The 12,811-nt window shown below is 43.5% G+C and overlaps 1 protein-coding gene across 3 annotated transcripts in view; it reads left to right on the top strand.

The window, feature by feature from the left end:
- BABAM2 (BRISC and BRCA1 A complex member 2) overlaps window positions 1-12,811 on the top strand; it is a 502,023-nt gene that overhangs the window by 404,536 nt on the left and 84,676 nt on the right. For all 3 annotated transcript variants that reach the window (XM_002709945.5, XM_051843055.2, XM_017340849.3), the window contains exons 8-9: window positions 7,986-8,085; window positions 11,145-11,215. In XM_002709945.5, coding sequence (XP_002709991.1) covers window positions 7,986-8,085; window positions 11,145-11,215 — 171 coding nt within the window. The remainder of the gene's footprint in view (window positions 1-7,985; window positions 8,086-11,144; window positions 11,216-12,811) is intronic.

Below are 12,811 nucleotides of genomic sequence, written 5' to 3'. Positions count from 1 at the left end.
GCACCTGCATGGGAGACCAGGAGAGGCACCTGACTCCTGGCTTCGGATCAGCGCAGCTCTGGCCGCAGCAGCCATTTGAGGCATGACCCAACGGAAGGAAGACCTTTCTCTCTGTCTCTCTCTCTCACTGTCTAACTCTGCCTGTCAAATAAAAAATTTAAAAAAAAATGACAAAGCATTTTCCTGAGCACAGATTTGGTTGGTGATTGTGTCACTAGGCGTGTGTGTTTTGTTTTGTTTTGTTTTTGACAGCATGCTGTGTTTGTAATCACCATACTCCCATCTTTTATGTTTCTTTAAACGCACAGTACCCTTGCTGGCATTCCACCTCCTCACTGCTGAAAAGTGTCCATCAAGTCCCCTGACCCTCAGAGCTCTTCCAGGTTTCCCAGAGGTTTTTGTTGTTGTTGTTGTTGTTTTGTTTTGGTTTGGTTTTTATTTGTTTTTTTGGTCCTGGCTTCAGATCAGCCTGGCTCCAGCCGTTGCAGCCATTTGGGGAGTGAACCAGTGGACGGAAGACCTTTCTCTCTGTCTCTCCCTCTCTCTGTCTATAACTCTGCCTCTTAAATAAAGAAATCTTTAAAAAACAAAAAGAAAGTTCCATTTGGAATTGGTCCTCATGGCTTCAATTCAGGTACCTGAATAAGTTCAGTAAATGAACCTGGAAATAGCCCAAGGGCCTGCCTGGTGAGCAATGTTAAGTCTGCAGATAAGGATTTGGAAGGCCCGGAAATGATCAGGGAAGACCTGGGGATGGGAGAGGTTTTGGGCACTGAGACCTCAATTAGGTGCCTCTTTGCCATTCGCCATCCGTGTGACCTTAGATATGTTATTTAGCTTCTTTAACCTCTGCCCTCTCCTCTGTAAGATAACGCCTCGCTCATAGGTCAGGGTGAGGAACAGATGGTTCATACAGGCAAAGCACTTGGTGTACAGGGCCTGCTGCATTCTGAGTGCTTAGTAAATGGAGTTACTGTTACCACTCTGATCTGTGGAGAATTCGCTTGCCCACCGAGGCCCCCTTACTACCTTCCAAACACTTGTTGGTAATACTGTACCTAAGCAGGGAACAGCCGATCAAAATTATCCATGTAGTATGTCTTCACACTTTAAAGTGATTTAATAATTCTATAACCTTGTAAATAATTGAACTTAATTTAGACTCCCCCCATAATAAACATTTTCTGGGTGTTTATTCACAGTTGTCAGTGTCTCAGAACATTTCCACTGCATCTTTCCCCGGTGATTGGGAAAGAAGAAATGGGGTGCAGTACTCTAGAGAAGACCTCATGTGTGCTGTGAGGTGTGCTCAGGGAGAGGTGGGTTGACCTGAGGCCTCGGCGAGCCTCTGGGCCAGTGTGACTGCGTGACTGCCCACATTTTCTCCCACTGTGGGCTGTTCTTCCCCCCGCCCCCCGGGAACACACTGAGATTCTTTTTCATTTTCAATTGCACCTGATTTTGTTTAGCTAAAAGATTGAGAGACTCTTGAGATAACTCAGAATTGATCAATAAAATGACATGAGGGCTAACAACAGGTACAGAGAGTGGTTAATCAGGACAAAAAATCCAGTTAGGAAGCAAAGAGAAACCATTGTATATTTGGTATTGATGTCCTTTTGGATTTTCAGAATCATTTTTTGGTTTTGTTTTTGGTTTTGTTTTTGTTTTTTCATTTTGTTGGACAGGCACTATCTTAACTGCTATGCCAAATGCCTTCCCCTATGAAATTTGTTTTTAGACTTCACCAGATTAACTTACTATGAAGTGGTAGCTTAAAGTAAGAAAAAGGGAGAGGGGCTGGTGTTGCCAGTTGGGCTGCCGCCTGAGATGCTCACATCCCATGATCCCATGTGCATGCTGGTTCGAGTCCTGGCTGCTCTACTTCTGACCCAGCTCCCTGCTAACGTGCCTGGGAAAGCAGCAGAAGATGGCCCAAGTTCTTGGGCCTCTGCCACCCACGTGGGGGACTTGGATCGAGTTCCGGGTTCCTGGCTTCAGCCTGGTCCAGCCCTGGCCATTGTGGCCATTTGGAGAGTAAACCAACAAATGGAAGATCTCTCTCTCCTTCTCTCTCTCTCTCTCTCTCCCCCTCCTTCCCTCTTCCTCTCCCTTTTCCTTTGTCTTTGGAACTCTGCCTTTCAAATAAATAAAAAAAAGTCTTAAAAAATGAAATGATCAGGTGATGAATTTTAAGAATAAAAGCTTTGAGGACATAGAGCAAGCATTTATCTTAGCAGTTAAAAACACTCACATCCCACCCACATCAGATTGGGTTCAATTTCTGGCTCTAACTACTGACTCTAGTTCCCCACCAATGCAAATCTGGGAAGCAGTGGTGATGGTGCAAGTAGTTGGGAGATCCAGCATGCTTTCCTGGCTCTTGGCTCTGGCCCTGGCCATTGCTGGCATTTGAGAAGTGAACAAGTGAGTGGGAGAATCTCTCTCTTTCTCAAATAAATAATAGTAGTAAATTTGGGGGAGCCAGCACTATGGCACAGTAGGTTAAAGCCATGGCCTATAACACCAGCATCACATACTGGGTGCCAGCTCAGGTCCCAGCTGCTCCACTTCCAATCCAGCTCCCTGGTAGTGCGCCCAGGAACACAGAGGGGGATGGCCCAACTTGGACCCTTGCACCCATGTGGGAGACCTGGAGGAGGCTCCTGGCTCCTTGGCTTCAGCCTGGCCCAGCCCCGTCTTTGCAGCCATTTAAGGGGTGAACCAGCGTGTAGAAGGTGGGTCTCTGTTTCTCCTCTCTCTCTCTCTGTAACTGTGCGTTTCAGCTACATAAAAAAATCTTTAAAAAGCATCTTTAAGCTTTGAAGACAATTTCAGTCACTTATACTCCTATTTGAGTATGTAGGTGAAAATTAGACTTTCAAAATTTCCACCTTTTTGTGAAAGAATTCCTAATGAAAAAGGAAATGGGCTTTGGAACCTATAAGGCCTGGTTTCAGACCATCTCTGCAACTTACTGCTGCACTGTCTTGGAAAAGTTACCTAAACTCTTAGAACCTCAGTCTTCTCACCTGTAACTTGGGCTCCGTAGGGCAACTTGAAAGGGTACGTGTGAGGTTCAGAGATCACAGAGTGCCAGTGGAGCGTCTGGCCAGGGTGCACGCTCAACAGTGACAGTGCCTTGTTTAGTTTATAGTCCCCCAGCAGGCCACTGGGAAACATCTTCTGTTACTACCGAGTATCAGGTTCTTGAGGGCCTTGGCATTCTTCTGCCTTGGAAGAACTTACCAAAGTTCCAATATGAATATGTCCAAGTCACATATTCAGAATGGGAAATTCAAGACCTTAAATAGTTAGGCACATGGTTGGTGTGTGTTGAACTGGATGGAAGCAGGCATCTTTCGCTTAGGAATTCCTTTGCGTGGGGGCTCGAGGCAGTTTGTCTCTGTCTGCCATCCTGGAAGTTTCTTGGCTTCAACCTCCAGCGCTCCTCTGAATCACAGTCTGGAGGAGCCAGCCAGGTCAGCTTCCTCTCCCTCAGAACCCAATTCACCAGCAAGAACAGGGTACTGAGGCTGCCCAAGTGTCTATGCCAGTGCCTTCTCATGACCCTGGTATGAAAACACTCAAACTTGAAACACTCTCGAATAGTGTCTCCCCTGGAGTGCTTGGTGCCATTTCCCGTTGGTGGCCTTCTAATCCTTACCAGAGCCCTTCTAGTGCTCTGAGAGATGGGTCTTTCCAAGAGCAGCGTCATCGCCACTGTGTGCTGATAAGGAAGTTGGGTGGAACCAAGGAGGGAAAGCGTGACAGAAGCAGCCAGTGTCACTGAGTCTCTGGTCCTTCTAGTTGTCTCCATTGCTTCATTATGGTGTTTTGTTTTGTTTTGTTTTTAACAGGCAGAGTTAGGCAGTAAGAGAGAGAGACAGAGAGAAAGGTCTTCCTTCTGTTGGTTCACCCCCCAAATGGCTGCTATGGCTGGCGCGTTGTGCCAATCCAAAGCCAGGAGCCAGGTGCTTCTCCTGGTCTCCCATGCAGGTGCAGGGCCCAAGCACTTGGGCCATCCTCCACTGTACTCCTGGGCCACAGCAGAGAGCTGGACTGGAAGAGGTGCAACCAGGACAGAACCGGCATCCCAACCAGGACTAGAACCCGGGGCGCCGGCACCGCAGGCAGAGGATTAGTCTAGTGAGCCACAGCGCTGGCCACTTTATTATGTTTTGCTCATTTTAATTGACTAGTCAGGTGAAACCCCACGTTGGACGGGGGTTGCTGTTCCTCAGTGAGTCCACATCAAAACCCCATTGTCCCCAGTCAGACTTGCAGACAGGCTGGCTGTCTGCATTTTTCCATGTCAAAATACTCAGAAAGAACTCCCTGCTGCTGTCAGTCTGCAGCCAAGGGAAGTCTTCTCTTTAGAGACACTCATATTTACAGACAGAGCAGGACTTCCCAAGGGCTCTGTTAGCATCGCTTGTGTGGAAAAGGATCACGTTAATGCGTGTCCTATAGACAGTTCTTACATTTCACTTAAATTTGGCGCCATCAGACAGTCCTGGAAATGCTTTTCTGGTTACCTTTTGGTCTGTTTAATGAACTACACTGTGGAGAAGCTTTTTCAAACTCAAGCTGGCCTCGTTCTTCTAATTTATATCCACAGGTTTAATTTCAGTTTTAAGAACTGTCAACTAACTTGATGTATCATTTTAGTGCATGAAGAGATAGATGGCACTTTCTCATCTCTCCCAAGTTCTGTCTGGGGGTGTGACGCTGATGTCCTCACCGGGTCACCCCTGCTACCTCACTGCGTCAAGCTGGAGATCAGAAGCAATGCCAAGTGTCCCTTTCATCTCTTCCTCACCCCTGCCCCAGCCCCAGCTCAGCCACTTCCGGGTAGTCAGGCCCTGCCTTCTCTCCAGCCAGCCCTGGATTCCTAGGGACGTCTGAGGGGGCCTTGGAATTTCTGCATAGGGTGATCTTCCTGCTATATGTACACACTCAGCTCAATATTTCTTGATTCATCAATATTAAATAATTAGATTACAAGGCCTTACCTCCATCTTCCACCCTTTAAAACTATAATAGCTCTTTTATTTCATGGCACTTGACTTTGTTTGTTCAGCACGATCAGGGCAGCATTCAGGCTTTAGCAAGCCTGTTAAATATTTACTCATGAGGCGGATATCCATGCATGAATCAGCGGCACTTATCAGTTTGTGACACTGTATGTTAGGTTTTGGACTTTTACAACCCGAGAAACTACAGAGTTAACCGAAGAGTGAAATAAGCATCCTTTTAAAAATAAACTCTGAGTTCAAACTATCCTTCCTAGTACCTGAAGTGCTCCGTGTATTGAGGCTCACTCTGCATAGCTACTAAGTATTAGAGAATTAGACATGGCAGGGTGGTTGGGTCATGACATCCAAGGTCAAGTGTATCTGATTGTTTGGTGGCTGGAGTCTTGCTGTTGTGTGGAAGACTGCACGTGTCCGTGGAGTGATGGTTTGAATGCCTCTAGGAACCTTTACCCTATCAGGGTCCTGAGCAGCTGACTGGGAGCCAGACCTGCTGTGCCATCCCGCCCCTGTAGCGTGCTTTGGCTCACATCCCCCTCCTCTCAGGAGGTAGCATATTTCAGCAGAAGCAGCATGGAAAGACAGACCTGTGTTCAGGGTGTGGTCCTGCCATTGTCTAGTTGTGTAAATCTGAGGCAACTTCTCTCTAAGCCTTGATTTCTCCACCTTTAAAATTCTAGTGGTAATTCCAGCCTCACAGGATCATGGGGAGAATCAAATTAGATAATGTGGTAAAGTGCCTAACTAAAAGTGTGAGTTCTTGACGGTCGCAGAAGTGGGGTGCAGAAACATGAGCCCAACAGCAAAACAGCTGGTCCTTGAATTTCTTCACACCTCTGCGTTCCATCATTACAGGCGATTTTCATTTAACGACCATATTTCAGAATGACACAATTCAAGCAGTGAATGAGCAAAAAAAGTAAGGAGTGTTGAGTTTAGGGAATTATCCATGCGCTATTTCCCTTCCTTGATGCAGTTTAGTGAATGATTAAGAACTTATTCTGTAATTTTTTATACAAGTCAAATCCCATTACAGTTAAATCCAAAGAACTGTCCAAATTATTTTCTTTCTTGGAATTTCATTATGCCAAGAGTTGTTCCTGTGAGTAAGCTATGAGTAGCCTGGGCCTTGCATTCCCCATGTTATACAGATATTTAACCAATAACTACAGGATGTAAATACTGAAATCTTCTTCCTAATCAGTTTTCCATCTGAAGGGAATGTCAGAACCTTCCAGTGAGATGTGCGCCTTCAAAGAGGGGACAGAAATCTCCCCGCAGTTCATAGGAAGTCATAGCAGCTCTCCTCGGCTCCTTCAGGTTCAGGCCAAATCTAATCCAGCATCTGCTCTGAGCGCAAAGGTTCCTTGCAGTTGCAGAGTACAGCTGATTCAGTTAGTGCCAAACTTAGTCCAATGCTGGCTTAGGATTTTATTGGTTGTCAGAGAGTATAAGTCAATATCAGATATTTCCACTCTGGATTGACTTCCTCACATCGCCTGTGCTTTTGTTTATTGAGATTCTTCATTCCCACAAACAAACCCATTTTTATTAAAAAATTAATTTCAGAAATATTTAGTTAAAACAGGATGGGTCTGGAATCCTTTTAGTAGTTACGTGTGTGTTCTGTGCATCATAAACCCTACTATACTGGGTCAGCCTGCCCTCAACTTTTCAGGAATGATTTTCTGGGCAGTTTTTAAGACATCCTTTTCTTCTCTTTTCAACCTTGTAATTGTGGAGACTTGGGTAATGAATAACACAGGATTAAAGGATTTTAATATTTTTTAAAAATATCTCACTATATTATAGAGAGGGCTTAAGAGGCTTATAGAAATATATACATTAAATTAAAATAAGGAAATCAAACTAGAGAAAAGAAAAGTCAAAATAAGGAAAGAAGATGAAATCAAGACCAAGGTGATAAATTAAGTTCCTGCCATACAGTTCTTTTTTGTCTTCAAAGATTTATTTATTTTAATTGAAAGGTAGAGTTACAGAGAGGCAGAGGCAGAGAGAGAGAGAGAGAGAGAGAGAGAGGTCTTCCATCTCAGTGGCTTACTCCCCAGATGTCCGCAACTGCCAGAGCTACGCCGATCTGAAGCCAAGAGCCAGGAACATCCTCCAGGTCTCCCACGCAGGTGAAGGAGCTCAAGGACTTGGGCCATCCTCCACTGCTTTCCCTGGCCATAGCAAGAGAGCCGGATCAGAAGTGGAGCAGCTGGGACTCAAACCAGTGCCCATATGGGATGCCAGCATTGCAGGCAGCAACTTTACCCATTACACCACAGTGCCGGCCCCTGCCATACAGTTCTCAACAATTTCTTTTGATAACTGTATGCTGTTTCAATTTAAATTGAAAGAGGAATCCCCATGGAAGTTCTAGAACCTTGTTTCTGAATCAGTATTGTAGCTTAGTGTTTGGATTGATGATTGTTGACTGGCCTTTGTGTTTAGACTATACCTTTTTCTAGTATACCTGTTAGCACACAACGTAAGAGAGCTGGTGAGCCATAGAACTGGTCTCTTGAATGCATTGTTACAGTGTTGGGTCAATCCATTTTGGTTCAGTTCAGGTGTTCAGTGAATAACTTATCTTTGCCCCACACTGAATTGAGCATATTGAAGAGTATCAAAGTGTGTTTCAACAACATATCTCACCCACGTATGTCAGTAAGACATTTGCCTGTGCCAACCAGCGTTTGCTGAGTCGTACCATTGTGTGATAACATCTGTAGTTGTTATTAATGAAGGGTAATGTGAACATACTAGTTTAAAAGAATGAATCCGGTAATTTAATCATAAAAGGGAAGCCCGTATTCTCTCCGTCATTAATTCAAGGCAGCTGGTGGCCAGACTTTGCTGAGAGAAGCCACATCTGTCTGGGGTATCGCTTGGTGAGTTGCTTGAGCCCTAAGAGAATTGTCCATTGTACTCTTGTCCTTTCAGTGCGCTTGGAGGCTCCTCAGCTCTTCATATCCCAGCTTTTCCAGGAGGAGGCTGCCTCATTGATTATGTTCCTCAAGTATGCCACCTGCTCACCAACAAGGTAAAAAGCAAGTCCCCCCAGCTGCTCCACCTTGGAAGACTCCTTCTTCCAGTACCGCAGATCCCAAGTCATTGTGCACGTGCCATCCTCCTCCCCATATCCTCTTCCTGTCTCAACCTCCGTCTCACATCTGCCTTTCCTGCTTTGAGTTACAATGCATCTGGTGACTGCTCTATTCCTTGTCCTCCTCCTTCCTTTCTGAGGATTCTGACCGCCTGTTCCAGCTTACCTTCATCTCTTACATCCAGAGATTTAAGTCACTCCTTTTTTGAGTTTTCTTTATCCCTAAGTTTTTGCTCTGTGCCTTCTTACGGTTTTCAGTTTTGGAACCCCTGCATTTCACCTGCACATAGTGCATACATGCAGCTGTGCATGTGTTTGCCATTAGTTGATACCAGAAAAGTTCTTTAAAACTGCATTCGTTTCTTTCTGCCTTTCAGTACCCTACTTTTTGAGTTAGTTCTTGGTTTCTCCCTGTCATTTCTGGAAGTAGACTCCTGCTCCCAGGGCCAAGAATTCCAGGTCAATTGATGTTCTGTCCAGGCACCTGGATTATCTGTAGCTTTCTCTTAGCTTCATTAATCAGCCATTACATTGGCAAATAGCTGGATTTACTGTAATAGTTGTCAGAGATTTCCGAAAAGTGTTAAGAATCTACGTGTCTATGTCCAGCCATAGTAGCTGAAGCACCGCTGACTCTTTCCTCTCCCACATGCACTGGCACTCAAGTTGTGTAATTGTCAGAGTGCTGTGTTCTTTGCTCCTGCTGACTTTTTCACATTGGCCTGGGGTAGATCTTTTGTTTGTCTCTCTCAGTCAAAATATGGCTAATCCCCATATAGAAAATATTCTAGAAGTACAATAATATTTCAGAGGCTTCAGTATTATTTTCCAAATATCATAAAAACTAAAATCTGGCAACTCTGCAGTCTCAGGACTGGCCCAGAACATTCAACTCTTGTGGAGTGGTTGCTTCTCGTCAAGCCAAATCCCCCCCCCCCCCCTTCTGCAAAACTGATCCCAGGACAGAATTCTTATTTACATTCCAGGGCTTTGCGCTGCCTTCAAATCCGTGTCCCAGAATTATAGAGAAAAATGAAAATTTGCTCTTTCGGAACTGAGAAGAAAAGTATTTTTAAAGGTCTCCAATTGAGATTAATTTCTAGTCATACATTTTCCCCAAAAAAAGATATAGTACTGTTTTCCCAGAACTATAAGAATCACTCCATTTTTTCTTACTTGGCTCCCTCTCATTAATCTTACTTGTCTTTTAGAATTGATGTTCTGCTGTTTGCTACAAATGAGGACAGTGCAGGCTGCATTTAGAAACAATCTCTTCAAATGAATTTCCATAATTACGTTGGAATCTGTCTTTATAGCCAGTTTTGTTGTGGGTTTCTGTTAAAATGGTTTTCTGTTTTTAAAATCAAGTATACAGAACTGTTTTCATCCCTGTTTTAAACAAAGCCACTTAAGCAAACTTATCATCTGTTTTTCTTTTCCGAAAATAACATTTCTGATCCTGCATTAAGCCTGCAAAGTAAGCACTGTTTTTATAAATTGACATAAACCCCTATTACATAAATAGAATTGTTTCACTTTTAAAGGGTACAACGTGGCTATCACTACTGATTGTGTCAAAGTTATTCCAAGTGCTTAGCCATGGAAACACAGTTGTGGCTACAACCAAAATAAACAATTTGGGGTGGGTGGGGGTTGTCTCTCTTTCCCACTGTTTCTTTCATCCATTATGAGGACATTATAAGGAATGTATTTTCATGTTAGAAACTGATGGGTAGATCACTAACTTTAAGATGCCTAGCTTAATGAGTTCAGAGGTTTTGTGTTTTTTTTTTTTTAAATGAAAACTGTCATTTGATAATAACAAGGAAATATAAAAAGGAAAAATAAAATCTCCTATTGTAACCCTCCTTATTCTGAATGTTAAGATTTCAAAAAGAAATAATTAAGCATTATTCTCTTTTCAATAGGAGTTCAAGATAACCAGAAAATTTCACTTGATGAGAGAAAGCTATTCTTTACAGAATATCATCTGATAACTGCAAAAGGAATGATAGAATTCAAAAATCACCTTTTTTGTGTACCCTGACATAATTGGTTCAGATAAGAATCTCCCAATTGATATTGAAACCATTAGATATTCTATCTTCCCATGCCTTGGAGGGGTACACTCATTGATTACTCACTATGGTAATCACATATGTGTATATGTATGCGTGGGTAGGTAGGTAGGTAGGTAGATATGATTTGTACTCATTGTGGCAAAGGAAACCATCCCTGTATAGTGGCTACTATCACCTTAACTAAGTGATCAAGCCCAGTGCTACCTACAAGTTTCCTTGCTGAAAATATTTAACCTGAGTCTAATCATACCTTTGGCTTTAACTTCCAATTTGAAGGAAATGCACAGGGCAGAGGAAAGAGGAAGGAAGCAGAGAACTTGGATATAATACAAGAAAATTATCCCCATCTCTTTGGAAAGTCAATGTCATGTATGCATGTGCAGCCATATACACATTTACACACACACACATACACACACTCAAGGAGATACTATTATGCTAGATTAAAAGACTTGAAGGCATAAAAAGTAGATAAAATATCACATCCTTGATTGTATACCTATTTTTATAAAACTTCCTGGGGACAATTGAGAAATGTTGAGAGTGGACAAGATAGTGAATTATTTAAGAGAATGATCATTGAATTTATTGGGTATGATAATGGTATTGTGCTTATGTCAGAGAATGTCTTATTTTTGGGAGATGCATACTGAAGTATTTAGGGCAAACTGTCATGATGTCTCTAATTTCCTTTGAAATGTTTCAGCAAGATTGATAGGTTGATGGGTAAGATGGGTAGGTAGATAGATGGCTGAATGAAGTGACAAGGCAAAATATTCTCAGTTGTTGAATATAGGTGGTGGGAATATTGGTGTTCATCTTACTATTTCCGCTTCTGTGAATCTGTGAAATTTTCCATAATGAAGCATTTAAAATTGTCCTACACCACTTCTCAGCTTTGGGTTCCTCTTCCAGGTGCAGTATGTGATTCAAGGCTATCACAAAAGAAGAGAGTACATTGCTGCTTTCCTCAGTCACTTTGGCACGTAAGTTCTCTGAACCATTCAGCACCATGCCCTTGCTTGCCGATGACCCTAACACGGATGCTTGATTCAGAAAACAGCATTTTGGTATTACATAGGACACTCTGCAGTGGGTCACCTGTGATGTGCTGCTGTCACCAGGGCTCCTGGGGAGACATTTTTGTAGCATTCTTCATCCAAGCGTAGACTGCAGTGCTTCCCTGGAGCAGCAGCGTGACCAGCCCCAGACACCCCAGTAATGGTGGGGCACTGCCCACTGCTTGCAGAGCTCTTTGCGGTCCGCAGAGACCTTCCTCCTACATTGTCTCGCAGTAGTCCTGAGGTGAGCCAGGCAGGCATTATTGACACATGTTATTGAAGGCAGCCCTGAAACTGGTAAGTCCAGTTACCTGATGGAAGTCACATGCATAGAAGAGGCAGAGCCACACAGGTTTGGGAAGGAGATGATCCAGGGTCAGTGGCAAGGAAAGGGGAGAGGAGAACTCATAACTGCAGTCCGAGTGGAGTCTCCTGCTGCTGCTGTCCTGTGAGATGGCCTTCTGGCTGCCAGTGGCTGTGCTGCCCTTCAGCCCTGCCCCTTAAATGCCATCAGAGACCTCATTGGGCTTCTACAGGGGCTTAGTTCAGCAGGTGCACAATGCGTTTTCCTCATGCTCTTTGAAAGGCCAAGCATTCTACTCACTGGGTGGAACGAGGCAGCAGTCTGGTTATAGCTCACCTTATTCTAGAGGAGGTTTGTAAATAATGCAAATGTGTAGACAGTGACACAAAATAAAAGTTTTAAATAAGTAAATGAAGACCTTAGGACAAAAGGAAATTGGGAGTAGGAAAAAAGAAGATAACAAAAATAAGGCTGACCATGCCGTGAGACACAATTTTCTTTTCTTTTTTTCTTTTTTTTTTAGATTTATTTATTTGAAAGGCAGGGTTACAGAGGGATAGTAAGAGAGATAGAGAGGGGAGGAGGGGAGAAGGAAGGGAGGGAGGGAGGGAAAGAGAAAGAGAGAGAGATCTTCTGTCCGTTGATTCATTCTCCAAATAGCCACAATGGCCAGGGCTGGGCCAGGTTGAAGCCAGGATCCAGGAACTTCATCCTGGCCTCCCACGTGGCTACAGGATCCTAGGTTCTTGGGCCATCTTCTGCTGCTTTACCAGGAGCATTAGCAGAGAGCTGGATCAGAAGTGGGCATGCACTCCCCAGGAATTACACAGCCTTCTCCACTGGGATGCAAGAGAATATGAAAATTGCATTTACATTTGTTTTTCAAAATTACTCTTTTTTATGTATATTTTTGTGGATGTCTTCTTATGCATATAGTGCAGGCTTCTATAGAATCATTTACTAAATTATAAACATGTATTATTCACCGAATGCATGCTAAAAGGTACTGTGTGCTTGTTTATGTCTATGGGATACAGGATCTAAAATGTACAAATCTCCATGTTACAGCATTGGGGTAATTATAGATTCATAGGAGGAAGAAACTGATGGAGGATTGTTGACTTAAGTCAGCAGTTCCAAGTGATAATACAAACCACTTTTGAGCAGATCACTCAGCCTTGTTTTTATTCCTTTGCCTTCATAAGGGGTGCAACTGT

The sequence above is a fragment of the Oryctolagus cuniculus genome, chromosome 2 (genome assembly GCF_964237555.1).
Source record: "Oryctolagus cuniculus chromosome 2, mOryCun1.1, whole genome shotgun sequence".
Lineage (NCBI taxonomy): Eukaryota > Metazoa > Chordata > Mammalia > Lagomorpha > Leporidae > Oryctolagus > Oryctolagus cuniculus.
Note: the sequence above shows the minus strand (reverse complement) of the source record. Positions and strands in the feature narration are given on the sequence as shown.